This window comes from Drosophila yakuba, chromosome 3L, assembly GCF_016746365.2.
Source record: "Drosophila yakuba strain Tai18E2 chromosome 3L, Prin_Dyak_Tai18E2_2.1, whole genome shotgun sequence".
Classification (NCBI taxonomy): Eukaryota; Metazoa; Arthropoda; class Insecta; order Diptera; family Drosophilidae; genus Drosophila; species Drosophila yakuba.
The window spans coordinates 11012587-11027807 of NC_052529.2; the positions used below are offsets into that span (position 1 = coordinate 11012587).

At 42.8% G+C, this 15221-nt stretch overlaps 1 protein-coding gene across 1 annotated transcript in view; it reads left to right on the forward strand.

Moving 5' to 3' along the window:
• Positions 1 to 9006: 9006 nt before the first annotated feature.
• LOC6533638 overlaps positions 9007 to 15221 on the forward strand; it is a 42312-nt gene continuing 36097 nt past the window's right edge. Inside the window, exons 1-2 of the mRNA XM_039373832.1 lie at positions 9007 to 9321; positions 10148 to 10647. Coding sequence (XP_039229766.1) covers positions 10186 to 10647 — 462 coding nt within the window. The 5' untranslated portion in view covers positions 9007 to 9321; positions 10148 to 10185. The remainder of the gene's footprint in view (positions 9322 to 10147; positions 10648 to 15221) is intronic.

Below are 15221 nucleotides of genomic sequence, written 5' to 3' on the forward strand. Positions count from 1 at the left end.
GCCAATGTAGCATTTTGCCGGGAAAACGCAGCCGCTTTGGCATCTCCGCGCTGGTAATTAAAAACACATTCAATGTGCGGAAAATCACAGGCAGCGGCGTCCTCCGCTCGGCCAATTTCCATTTCCATTTGGCCAGCCCCAGAGGCCGCCGCGGATGGGGCCATTAACTCTTGTTTGTTGCAGCGCCAATTTGACACATAATTCCATAACTCCATGCTGCATGATGGGCTTTGGACTACAGGGTGTGTGTGTGTGTGTGTACTCCTCCCTCGAATGCAACGAACCTGATGCATTTATTTGCTTTTTGGCAGTGCAAACAATTTCGATTTATCGCCAGAACTCACGCGGAGCATGCGTAGCCTTTAACTGCGACCACAGCTCGGATATTGGCTCTTTTGGCCATGGAAAAAATGGAAAAAAATAGAAAATCGCTGTAGTTTTCGGTTTGCGGATGGGGAAACGCTGTGGCAGAGCCTGTGTGGCCAGTTGCATTCGGGGAAATATTGTGTGTGGGTCGTGCGGTTTCTGATCGTAATTGCATTTCATTACATGACTGGTTGCCTCAAGGTCGTATCGGGCCAAACGACACATACTTACGCTACACTGAGAGAAAACCATAGAATGGGTTAGCATAATGCACTTAAATAGCTTGCAATAAGTTCTAAAAGGAGTAAAAATGGAGGAAATGATCATCGCACAAAGTAGATTTATATTTGTAAATATTTAGTGAAATTCAAAGTCTCCTTTTTAGTTAAGAACCAAAGCTACAATTTTCAGTGTACCCATTGTACAAATGCCATGCTTATAAACCAGGCCATTATCAATTGCATATTTGTTCTATTAACTTTATTGTCTTTGCCCCAGGCGAATGGACATTTGACAGTTTGAAATCGAATGGCAATCAAATCGAACGACAATTGTTGACAACTGGCAATTTAAAGATATGTATTTCTCATTATTCTGCAGCCCAAAGACATTCAAGTTGAAGATTGGAGTTCCGTTCTTTCTTTCAAAAGAGCAGCGATTGCATGACTTGCTATGGTATGTTTGCACATATTCGAACTCAATCCACTCTTTCACTATTTTCTCCTATAATTACCATTAGGATTTCCTCATATTTTTTTTGGATGTCAGGATTTAATATACACAAACTTTTGGCTGACAGCTTTTCGTGGCATGGCAGACTGTCTACAGCCGAAATGAAGTGTTTTACGACATATTTAAATTTAACTACCATTATGCACATTATCCACTTAGCGCAAATTGCCGCCCCCTGATATATTAGGCAGCCCCACGAAAAAAAATATAACAATAAAAAATTAAAAACAAACCCGAAAAGAAGTCAAGTGGAGTGCACAACAGACTGGGCGAAAAAAAGAGAGCAGAATTTGTGACAGCTCGTAAATAAAAAATTAATTTCTCTGCTCCTTTTTTTTCGTTTTTTTTGGCAATTTTTTTATGCTACCAGCACGCGATGATGACGCGACTGGCGAAAAACTCCGCCTTCTTCTCAGACTTCCTCATTTGGGTCTGTAATTATGCGAAGTAGACGGAAAATATTACCAAAAAATATTTGCAGCAAATGTTTTTTTTGTTCACATAATATATATATGGAATTGTTTGTCTAGATTGGCGATTTCAAGTAGGGGATAAACCAAATATTTGACGTTGGGAACTGCCAACGTCCGAAGCAATTTGCTTGGGACCACACGGCGTATGTGTAATCTATGCAAAAGAGAAGGGGGAGTGAATCAGTGGGAATAGCAAAAGAGATACGGGGAGATGGGGAGATGGGGAAACTGGGGGATGGACACCTATTGCTAACTTCATTAGGCGCCAAATTAAGCGATAAAACTGTAAGAAATTCATTAAGCAAATTCTCATGACCAAACAAGGCAAACAACAAACGATAGACAGAAGCTGCCGAGCAGGAGAAAAAGTCAGGAGAAGTGGAGTTGGAGTTGTAGATGGAGATGGAGACGATGGAGCACCTGGTGAAGCAGCCAAGAAGCAGCTACAGATTAGGCCCTCCAAATTGGGGAAAGGCCAAAAAGCCGATCGTTGAAATACACTTTACAATTTTGGCAAAATCAAAAAGATTTCGACAAAAGTGATGATAGATAGAGTTATCTTAAGTTAAATAAGTAGCATATATTAAGTATGTTTGATAGCGATTATATCATATGCTGCGGCTTATTCCAGTAAATAAATATGGAATGCCCTGTTTAGAAAGGCGTATAAACCCATTAGTTTTTAAAGGTATTTCAAACGAGCAAAACGTGTTTGCTTTAAACTGATCTTGTGATCATAAATATATTTTCTAAACTGAAAACCAAACGGTCAGCGGAAATTAAATTTTAGTGTAATATTTATTGTTCCTGTTTTCCTGTGCGAAACGCACAGCTACCCATTTGCGGTTAGGGTATTGCAAAATGGAAAGGCGGCAAGCTGGAAATTTGTTGCTGCCGAAAAAGAGTTGCGCAGGCGCAGATTCGATTGGGCGAATGTTCCGTTCCGTTCAGTTTAGTTCGGTTCAGTTCAGATCGCTTCGTTTCAGTTTGGTTGAGCTCAGCTCAGGTGATAGAGGTAGAGGTAGAGGTAGTTATAGTGGTGGAGAGGTGGTTTTGGCTGGCGGCGTGTGAACGCCGACTGGGCTTTTTTGTTTTGTACGAGTATGTAAACTACACGCATGTACAGACGTACTTTCGATAGCAATCTCCGCTGAGCTGCGGCTGCAGATCGGCCTTTTGGCTGGATTTTTGCTTTGCGGCCGAGAGTCGGCTCTTTCATGGCAGTTGCCATTAATTAATTGAGCGCAAGCGCGAGCCGCTCACTCGCGATCATCATCGGCGGGATGTGGATGCACTGCAAGAAAACTTGGATACTACCAGATATTTGTGTAGCTCTTTTCTGTCAACTAAATATTATAACTCCCACAACAACATGATACTTCAATCAACAACAATAAGTATATTATGTATTAATACAATATCATATCATGAATATATCATTATGGGATCTTAGTTAAATCACTACTTATACAAAAACATAGATTTGGTGCAGGTATTGCCATATTTTTGTTTCAGTGTGTAGCTTATGGATGCTGCAGATGAGATGCGGCTTCTGTCAGGCCTTCCTTTTGTTTGCATTACCAATTGCAATCTGGCCATCAGCATCTTGGCCAGAGGCGTTCACCGCGAGCCGGGCGTCTCCCTCTCTAATGGCCGATATCCGAGCTAATCCATTTAATTATTATTTATATCAAGATTGCGTCGATGAGCTAGCTGAAACTGGCGACGACCACGACGCCGCCCTGTCTGTTCAGTTCACTTGAGTTTGAGTTGAGTTTGGTATAAGTTCTTAGTTCGGTACTGGCGACCCAAGGGTGCCACTTCATTCTGGGGAATGGCAACTGGGATCTGGGATCTCCGAGAGCTGAAAAACCGCATTGAGAAATGCAATTAAAGTCATTTGCTGCGGCAATGGCGACATAAAATGCCTTCGCTGCGGCGTCGGCGTCGTCGTCGGCACTTTTTGCATGCCGCGCGGCCTTTTTTTATGCCTGCGCAGCAGCAGAACGAACAGGATGCCGGCCAAGGCAGCAAAAAGTGAGCCTGGGCGCGGAAAGCAGGACAACGATGATACCCTGGAATCGGTCATGGGTGTGTCTTTGCCTGGGACATATGCAATGCATTCAGAAAGAGTTATGGAGATACTGCAGCATCATATTATTGGTAGAGTTCTTGGAAGTTAAGGTACAAATGCAGAGTAAAATCATATTCTGTAGTATTGAAATATATTATATTCCAACTTTGCTAAAAGTCTTGTACAATGTATTTAATTGAAATCTTTGTCTTTAATTGTCATTAATTAAAGTCTGAAGTTTTCAGAGTTACAAATATTTTTGTTTAATTATATTACTTGATTATGCTGTTCGAGCATACCCCAATCATAGCACTGGATATTAGCGGCAGTGGGTAAAAAATGCGACTGCAATCGCCGCCCGTTCCGTCGGCAGTCGGCAGTCGGTGGCTGTTAAAAACCTCCTACTTTTCCTGCATTTCCGCTCATAATGATCATGATGATTGCATTGCGTGGCTGATGGGATTTGAATGTAGCTCCTCCCGCTCGCTGGCTCCCCTTTCTTTCTCTCTGTGTAATTTGCCAGCATCGTGGGAGCGAACTTTTTCCATTTGAACTCCGACTACAAACTGCACAGCTTTTGACCAACTGCATAGGGCCTAAACCACGGCCAAAATGCACCTGTTACCCGGGCGAAAAAAAAAATGACCAGTGGTCCATAAGTTAGTCCGCTGATGGCCAGCAGTTGATAAGCACGCGCTGAGACAACAGCTCGTAAACAGTAAACTTTTGTCTAATAAATTCAACTCTTGCACTTAGTAAATTTCCACAGCTCGCATTATATATTTTTGAGCACTTCATCATCAAACACTGGCTTGACTTGGCCTGGCTTTTTTATGCACAATTTACTTTGGCCAAAAGTCGCATAAATCTCAACTCCAGAGACTCCGGAGCTCCGGAGCTAAAGCTAAAACTGAAGCTGGAGTTGGAGCTGGAGCTGCAAGCCCAAGTTTTGTGGCTCTTGGCCGGAGCTGAAGGTAAATGCTACCCACAATCCGCACACACACAAAACACTTAAGTGCCATAAAAGAGATTTTTATTATGTCTTGTGGCAGCATCCAAAGCGGGTTCCCAAAACGGGAGGCAATCTATTCCCCACTCCCTCGCCAAAAAAATACAAAAAAAAAAACACTGCTCCAGGATGCACTGAAGGAGTAAACATTAGCTTAGTGAAGGTTACCGAAAAGTATAGGAGGAATGCACTCGGTTCTTTAGCACCCAATAAAATACTCTACAATACTCAACTAAAGTGGAGATATTAAGGTTAATTTTGGAAGTTTAAGATTGTTTAGTTACTACAGTAAAGTTGAGTCACTTGTGTATCTCTAAAATGTTTTATATAAAATGATAGTATGTAGTAAACTTCCTTGAAACTTTTTTTTTTTATAGCTTATAATTCACTAAATATAATAGGTTACAATTTATAGAATGTAAGGCTTGTATTTTATATTAAGTATTTAGGGTATATTTATTTTCGTGCCCAAGTTAACTTATTTATTTACTGAAGATGTTGCTGCTGTCTCGATGATTGGCTTGGCTTACTTGTTGCACATCCACCTACAGTCTGTGGCCCGCAGCCTCAGCCTCCTCCAACTCAACCAAACGAAACCATCCAATCCCATCCCATGCCATCCCATGCCATGCCATTCCACTGCATCCATCTCATCTGGTGGCCCATCCTCCACATCCTCACCCCCCTCCGCCAATCTGTCTGCTGGCAGCTTATGCAAATTGCGGCATTGTGGGTGTCAGCTTTGGGCTCTCGCTCCCGAGTGATGTGGCTGTGGCTGATAGACTTGTTGGCATTGTTGACATTTCGTCAGCACTTCGGAGTGGTTGAGTGAGTGGGCCTGCCACTGGCACATGGTACTTGCCACTTGCTGCTTGCCACTTGCCACTTGGTATCACACGCCGCTTTTGGCAGCAGCATCGGAAATCGGAGCTCGCAATTGGTGGTCATCATCGTGGTTCTCCACCTTACTACAACTTACTACTTTCAACTTTAAGTTGTATGTCTTTCTGACCAGATTTGTGGTTTGCAGCCAGTGCGAGAGGATGACAGGACACACTTCTTGGGCTTCAGCCACAGCTTCATGTGAGAAAAGGTCGTAGTTTTAAGCCAGGACTCTATGTTCTGGTTTTTCAGAACAAGTAAGTTTATATGAGGTTTATATTCTTTAAACCTCATTAAGATGCAACACAAATTGCAATATTGTATTTGTAATTATAGTTAGTAAAGTTTAGTGTGCGCTATACTATAGTTTCCCAAGCTAATAAAATTACAAAGTATGGGCACAAGTTCGCAGAGGTCAAAGCCCATTAGTTTGTCATTTAGTTGCCAATAAAGATAGTTAAATTTACCTTTTCTTTCCCACAGTACTGAGTGATCTCCGAATTCTTTATCTGTTATTGCACTTTTGGGAAATGACCTCCTCCCCCAATAAAAGCAAATGGAAATCTCATTGCTGGCTTTTCATTAGAGTTCATTAGTTGCAATCAAGCTGGCCAAATGGACAAGAAACAATTATCACGGTAACGCCCAGAGCCAGCCGAAAACCGCCAGTTCGCCAATCCACCAATCCACCGAGAACCCAGAGACAACAGACTCCGGCATCGACAGCCACATCCACATCCACATCCAAAGCCCCACCAGCATCTATCCACCATAGAGTACTCCACTCTACTCCACTCCACTCCAGTCCAGTACGACAGCGACAATCTGTTGACCTTCGCCGTCTCTGACGCCCGCCCATAGACAACGGCCCAAAGACAGCCGCGCCGTCTTTTGTGGCCAACAAAGTAACAAGCCCGGGTTTCGGCCTGTCTACGGACATATAGCATGGCTAGCCGCAGCCTCCTGCCGCCTTCCTCACTCCTCATCTTCGCAAGAACCAAGTGCCAAGTTCCAACTGCCAAGTGCCACCTGCCTCCTGCCCCTCGGCCGCTGCCCCCGCCCCTGCTACCTGCTGCACCTTATCCACCTCCCACTTCTAGTGCTCTTGGTCCGATCTGCACTGAAAAAAAGTTAGCTTAAATGTCTAAAGTGTGTGTATCAATTATCTTATTTATTAAAATTGATATATTTTTTCGCAATATTACTAACTTGCTTTTAAAATATCTTTTACTTGGTAACTTAATTTCATAAAAGTTTATTCAAGTTGCAATGGCAGATAGAGTTAACATGGAAAGTAATTTAAATGTCATGTAACCTATTTTTAATTCTAAAAGTTCGTTTAGAATTCTGCACATTTTTTGTCCCAGTGCAGAGTCTGCAGTCTTGGGGTCTGAAGTCTCCAGTCTCGATCTCTCTCAGCTGCGTCTGCGTTGCTTTCAATGGCGTTATTTATGTTTATTACCTCTAAGGTCGTTCGTTACTCGACAGTCTTAGCCCGGCCAACTTGTTGTTGCTGTTGTTGTTTCTGTTTTACTGTTGTTGTTGTTGTTGTTGTTGCTGCTGTCGCCGCTGTTGATACTATTTTGTACGCAGATATCAGTAAATTTAGATTTAAAGTGAATGCGCGCGTTGAGTGTCAAATGCGCCAAGTGTCAAAAGACAAGTTGTTGTTGCCGTTGGTGTTGGTGTGTTGCTGTTGCAGCATTGCAGTGTTGCAGTGTTGCTGTTGGCATGTCGCTGTTGTTATTGGCGTTGTTGCAGGACGTATTACAAGATCTTCGCGTCCAGTGCAAGTCCGAATCTCAGCACCTCACCCCGTTCGATGAAAACCCCCACTTCCCCTACGCAACCACAAATATTTATGACCAACTTTTGCACCTGTTGCTTTTCAGTGGTTTTGTTTTCGATTTTCTGTTTTCGGTTTTCGGTTTTCCGAGCCTTACAGTTATGCTCAAAAGCTGCTCCATATATGGCGCGGACATAAATTTCCAATTGTTTTGGTGCCGCCCGCTTATGAAGACATTCAATTGAGCACAAAAACGCATATTTTATTTACGATCCTCGCAAACAAAACAAATACAGAAACAGATACAAACACACACATTTTTGCCGATGCTGTGATGCTGTTGTTGTGTGCTAATTTTATCACTTTGTGTGTCGCTCTGCCGTCACGACTTCTGACAGCACATAAATACTCATAATTTATTAATACGGTAAATGTTGCATGCCATCATTCCACCGGCGACAACCGACCAGGCTTACAGTTGGGCGCCCCAAAAGGGGGCGAGGATATGGGGCAAGGATACTGGGGGGATTGGGCTCGGGAAAGGCCGCAACAAGTGGCCAAATCGCGGCGAACTTTGGCGGTCAACTGGGCTACTGGGCGAGCGGAGGATGCAGGATTTCAGCATTATCAGGGTAGTTGAATACCCTATCTTAACATCAAGCAAACGCAACTGAAATATCTATAGAAGATATACTTCTTACATTGCTATAATTTTGAAATAAATTAGGAAATGTATTCCAAATGCATACCCTTCATAACTCATATCAATGAATTAATTCTATTTAGTAACTTATCCCAATCTGAACCCAATTTTCCAATTCTACTAAAAATAAATATTGAAAGGAGAAATATAAAAAACTGGTAAAGATTTTTAACTGTCAACACTTTCTTTGATAAATAAATAATTATGATTCTTAAATTGCATTCTTAAATAAATATATTAATAGGGTTTAATATGTTTATTCGTACTTATGCACAGCTGTCTCATAAAAAACATTTGCAAGAGTTAACCTAATCATCCAATCTTTCCATATTCAGAGATGTAAAATTCCTTCTTTAGACTTTAAATAGTTAAAAGAAAGAGTATAGAGTTTAAGGTGTAAAATAAAGGAAATACATTAAACTGGAGCAGAAAGCACGCACAAATAAAACTGCCAGGTGAGAGGAAAGAGACATGCTGCCTGCATAAATAATAATTTCATCATTGTGCGGCTGAGATGATTTATTTGGCCTGGCCATAAAAGGATTTGCTTGCAATGGCCCAGAACCCCTCACCATTTCAATTTCAATCCCTTTCCTTTGAACCGGGGGATTTCATTTCTCATTCCGTTGGCGATTCCGCAACGGATTCGATTGCTAATTCAATTTTTTTTTGACTGCTCCGGCACTCTGAAAACTCCCTGACACTCACTCACCGACAGTCTGTCACCGGCTTCCTGGCCAAAAAAAAAAAAACAAAAGGAAAAGAAGATGCCTTGAGGCAAAAAGCTTTGGCGAAATATTTATAGCAATAATTTATTGTAGTTTGGAATTCATTGTCTACGACACGTTTCGATTGTTCCTCCGCACGTTTGTCTGCCGGTTAGAGAGCAGAGAAATTTCCAGGGGCGGTGGCCCAAAGGGGGGCGGATCAAAAAAAAAGGGAAAAGGGGAGGGGCAAAGGGAAAATGGAAAAGAGAAAAGGGAAAAGGGAAGAATCGCTGCCAGGCACTTAGCGAGGAGGCGACTGCATCATTTGACACTTGCAAGATTTATAGTCGCTGCCGCAGCCAGCATTTCTAAGATGCCAAAGCCGAGGCAGCCCGCAAAACTAATGGAATCTTAATTTAGCAAAGCCAAAATAAAGGCAACACCAGCAGCAGCAACAGCAGCAGCAACTGAAACAACAGCAATCGAAGCAACCGACAGCGGCAACATCAGCAAATTCCATTTCCATGGCAGCCACTTGGCACCCGCGAAAAAGCCAAAGTGATGGAGCTGCTGCAAGGAGCTGGGAAAGGTGAGGAAGTTGAACTTGTAAATTGAATTAAAATGATTGCGACTGACGAAAGGGTTGCAGGCACAAGTTGCAGGTGCCTGCTCTCGAGCAGCAGGCATTTCACTGGGCCACAAAATTAACGCCGAATGCAACATAATTACAATATAAATGCGCTTCGTTAACCTGCTCCTTAAAAGGAGTAAGTCGGCAGAGTTGCAGGCCTCAATGTCAGTGTTCAAGCGGATAATTGGCCACAGCAGCAACAACAGCAGCAACAGCAACAACGGCAACAACAGCAACTTGCAACAAGCGCATTCTCCAGCGGCAGCAGCAACTTGCAACTGGGGGAGATCGCCTTCAATTTGTGCGACTTCTGGCAAAACTACAAGAGCCACCCTCGTCGAGAAGTTGCTGTCTTGCTGCCGCTGTTGCTGCTGCTGCTGCTGCATTATGCATGCTGATTGAGCAACATTTTTGCGCAACCCACTGACAAAACAACGCGCCTATCGACAGACAATCAACAAGCAAAGCCGCAGCAACAGCAACTGCAACTGCAACAGCAACTGCAGCAGCAACCGCAATCGACAACAACCACATCCTTTCCACCTCCGCGTCCGTTATGCGGAGCACTTCCTGTCCAAGCAATCTTTCATTCATGAAATTTGTTGCCGTTGTCATTGTTTGTGTTGCAAATCAAATGCCCGCCAGCAACATGGTCGCATAAATTGCTGTTGCTGCTGCTGCTGCTGCTGGGGAACTGTTGCTCCACTTTGGCAGCAGCAAATCTCTGAGGCCGCGTTCTCTTTTTTTTTCGGCTCAGTTATTTTAACGAATTTATTTGCCGCAGCTTTTCATGGTCAGCGCAAACAATTTAATGTAATTTAAATGACGGCCCAGGACACAGGACAGAGTTGGCAGAATGAGGATGAGGATGGGCATCATGATGGGTATGAGGATGGGGATGAGGATGGGGATGAGGATGGAGATGGAGATGGGGATGGGTATGGCGACAGGAACAGAGAACAGCAGGTGCAGTTGGGATCGTCGCGTCTGTGGGAGTATGCAGCTCGTTCGCATTTTTCCCTGGCGGCTTCTTTGTGCAACAGCAACATCAGCACAACAGCAGCAACAGCAGCAACATCGACATTGACGACATCAGCGACAGGCGAATGTCGCTATCAAGTTCTGTCTGCTGCCCTCTGTTTTTTGTTTTGCCTCTTTTTGGAACGACACATTTTAATGATGAGTCGAGTGGAGTCGCCGTGCCACCGATTCTCCCCGAATTCAGACTCTGAACTCGCCTCGATTTCCTGCAGCTTCTGGCTTCTCTCTTTTCTTGCCACTGCTGTTGTTGCTGCTGCAACAAGGGAAATGCTAATTTGTGTGTGTCGCTTTGGATGTTGTCCCTGGGTTTGGCTTTAAATACCTTTGTGTACAGGGAAGCAGGCTAATAAAGAGGTATATGATATCGGACTTAGATATAATTCAATGAATTAATTCAATAATTCAATCTTGTAAGCAACAACTAGTAGATAAATATACATGTCCATGTATCTCCTCTGTAAGAAAGTATCTTACGACACAGTTTAAAAACTGAATGAAAGTATGGTTCCTTTTAGATTTAATCATAAATAATATTCTTTCTCCGATTTCGTGATTTGCTATAGAATTACAGGGCACTCCGAGTTCTAAAGCATTCGAATATCTTTGCGGCTTTTTCGTTTTGTTTCTCCTTTTCTGGCTTTAATCAGTCATTCAGTCGTTTGCTTAAATTGAGTCGCCGTCGTCTGGCCTTTGTATCTGTATCTTCTTACACTCGGCCCGCTTTCCAATGCCTCGAAGCCCGAATGCTGCTGGCCCAAATTAAAGAAGGTTTCTTCGGCTCTCAAGACTCTAAAGACTCGCATTTTTGCGTGGGCAGCGCCTGGGAATCGATGATGAGATCGATGAGTGCGATGAGAACCGCGTGGAAACCGCGTGGGGATCGCTGTCGCATGCTTATTAATAACGCGCATTAGTCAGGTGGCTAAGCAGGCGCAAAAGGGGTTAATTACCAACTGATTTCGGGTGCTAATCAAGCGGGGGCCATAACTAATGGGGAAACCTATTTTAAATGGGAAAAGCTGCAGTTCCCAGCGCCCAAATGTGTTGCTTCAAACATTCCAGATTGCCACTAAATTATGCCCAATCAATGCATCACCAATTGAGTTTTTCGGGGGGGGTTGGAAAAGGGTGACAATTGATTTCAATTTGCAATCGAATCGAAATGAAATCAGTGACAAAACAAACGCCAATGGAAGCGACAACTTACACCCGCATCTCGCAATTCGGGGGAGGGCAATTTGCGGCCTGTTGGCTTAATTGATGTTGCTGCTGTGTCGCGTTGTTGCTGCCACCAGTTGTCGAAGGGTTGGACATTCCCAGTTAGAATCGTGGCCAACCATTTGTTTCACTTTGCTGGGGGCACACAGAAAAAACCTTTGATTGCAACGGATTCGATGTTGCTGTTGCTGCTGGTGTTGTCGCCTTGCCTTTTGGGCGGCAATAAAATAAAGTGGCAAACAAACTTGGCAGCCCACTAACAGCAGCGGCAACAACAACAACAAGCGACACACACAGCAGCAACATGGGGCAACAACTGCTGGGTGAGAAATTTTGTACTCGCTTTTGTGTCTCTCTTACGAGCATTTCTGCTTTTTCCTTTCGCTTTCAATTGACTCATGCGGCAATTGTGTCAATTTGTCAGGCATTGATTTCGATATTGATATTGGAGGCGGCGACGGTGGCCGGCAATCATTAGAGTTTATGATGCGGGTGAGCCGCCCCCACCTCCCCCGGCACGCCCCCTTCAACCCCTTGGCTCGGCTTTTGTAGCAAACCATGCTCAATTTCCATTTTACGCGTTCGCCGTGCAATTAAGTGATTTATCATTGAAGTCTCCCTCTGATGTTGCTGCTGCTGGTGGATTGTGGCTGTTGCTGCTGCTGCAGCCAACTTAATTTTAGCGGCAATCAAGCAATAACAAGCTGCAACATGCCGTGTTGCACGATTGCCTTTGACTCCGCAGCAACATCGGCCACAACAGCAACAACAGTAACTGCAACAACAGCAACACACTGCAACTGATATCGATAGCTTTTGCCTCGACTTTTGCCTGATTGCATCTGTGGCAGCAACAACAAAAATTACAAGCAGCAACAACGCGGCTGCTGCATAAGTTAAATTGAATTTGAGCGAGCCAAAAACAAAAAAAAAAAGAAAAAGATTTCCGACTGGTTGGCTCACCTGATCGCCCCTCGTTTTTGTTCCTTTTTCTCGCAGTTTCGATTTCAAGTACGTGCTGCAATCAGCAACACCTACGAAACGCAAGTGCAGCCAAAGGAGGCAGCATTGCAGGCCCAATGATATCGCTGGCTGCCCATCAATGGAGCCAGCCACCCACTGAACTCCCTCCCCTCCCCCTTTTCCGCCACTGAGCACATGCATTAAATAATTTTACACTTTGTTTGCCACAGAGAAATGCAAAAATCGCGCGATAATCGGCAAACGTTTGGCAGTTAACGAGACGCAAACTCGATGGCTACGTGGATGCAGATAAAAACAGGTGTGAGCGGGTGGATTACACTGAAATGGAAAAGGGGTAATCAGCTTGAATAATTGGGAATATCTACTCTTTATAAAATATAACATATCTGATTTTTATTTGGTTCCTTAAACAGCAATTTGAGTCTATTTATGTGGTTTTTTTATATAAAATGTTAACAAAAAGAACATTTTAGATTGTTATATGTAAACGCTTTAAAGTTCCATTAGTAAGCTTCAAGTAGTAATGACAGTAAAAAGTTCATAAATTTCACCTTACGCCTTTCGAACTTTAAGCGCACAGATACAGAGTATCTAAAATATACATATATATTGACTCTTGCTATTCAGAAAACTGGATACTTAATCAAAGTTACCTTTTATATTATTTGAGCTTTAACCGCATAAATATTTAAACTACCTAGAGGTTACTGATTTATGTTTACAATTTCCTTTTAAATTCTAAACTCACAAAAATCCAAAATATATTGAAACCCATCTATATAAATCAGCTTCTATTTTTTGTGCACTATTTCATCTTTTGCGGCTTTTGCGGCACGAGCAACAAATTGCCCATTTTGCAGGCCTTGTACGTGCTGCAATTTTCGAATGACATTTTCATTAGCAATTCGTTTCGAAAATTGCTGCGAAAAGAGTTCCCCAACTCGTCTGCGAAATGTGTCAAATGGTGGATGGTTGTGCAACGTCTTGTGGCGATAATCCTAAGCGATTTATGAAGTGTATCTGTGATGTGTGTGGAACGTTTGGCTCACTTCAAGAACTTCATCTGAAGATACAAGTGCACCTTTAGAATGGCCCGCTGTGCTTTTCCTGTTTCACCGAATTAAACTGCTGCCTCCATTCAACTTTTGGCAGAAGTCTTTCATTTTAGTCAGCGGGCTGCAGAATTTAATTAAAAATATTTATTCAAAAACATTTGTTGGGTGGAGCATGTGTGTTTCTTGTTTACTTTCGCTTAGCCAGCGCAAATGTTCAAATTAGCAGCAACAACACGACTACAACAAGTACTAATAATAAAAAGTCTAGCAAATGAAATGGCTAACAAAAACGAGAGGGCCAAAATGGGAGCACGCTTTTTTCGCTTGTTTCTGTTCTTTTATTTGGCTTTGTTTGTTTTCATTTTACATTTTTTTTTGTTTTGTCTTTGAGTTGCTGCTGCAGCTGTTGCAAAATCTTTGCCGCTGCTGTGGCAGCCATTTTCCGCTGGCCTGGCCACTTAGGTGAGCGGCAACAAAAGACATCGCGAAATTAATTTTATGCACAGCAGCAACAGCAGCAGCAGCAACACAAAAATTGTCATCCGAAATGGCAGGAAAAACTTTGCGCCAACAACGTGACATGGAAAATGTTTTTGCGCGCCTTCAGAGGGTTAAACGTGATGGGGTGGGGGTTGTGGGGGTATGCATTTTCCCCAATCAAGTTGGGGGTTGGGTCCACCCCTTTTTTGCGCCCCGGGGGTGGGGCAGCGTTTTCCACAAATTAGCCTACGTTTTTTTATAGTCGCCGCCGACGACTGACGCTAATTAGCACGCGCCGCCAACTCAGCGGCTCACCAGTACACTGCGGAAAAAGTTTAGTATAGTATATAGTATGTGGTATATGGTGATCATCAGCAAACATGACGAAATAAGATTTCAAACTTATAGGACACTTGAAGGATGTTTATCGCATTTATGGGTTTTTATACAAAGTGGTACGTTTGCGTACTTTTATTTGTGCTTTATTTACGCCATATTATATGATATCTTCAATTGAAAATGGTATTTATTTATCTGAAAAAACACCTAAATTGATTAGAAATTTATTTGAAATTTTTTGCGGACTGCAGCTCCACCAGAACCACCGCCATCAGTGGTCCGCACCACCGCATATCGCACATTGGCGGTGCACTATTATATCATTTTTGTTCGCGGCAAAAATCGGAGGGAATGCAGACAACATTTTGCGGTTTTGTCACAGTAATTGGACATATTAATCTCTGTTCACCTAAACTTTTCGTTAAGGGACAAGGGCAGGGGATTTGAGGGATGTGCTTGTTGTTCTCAGCCTGTTGCCAAGAATTGAAGGCGGCGATGGCGAGACATAAAAAAAAATTTGCCTATGCCAAAGGGGAAAAAAAAAGAAAATATAGGTCTGAGATATATCATTTATTTCACGTATGCGGCTGCCATCGTATGAATCTATAATGGTGCATATTTGACAGAAACAATTAAAATTTAAATATTAGTATAGGTACATATAGACATAGCTTACATATAAATGCAAGCATTTAGTCTAGCAATTTGATTTAAGATTTTTCATCTGACAGACTTGCCTAA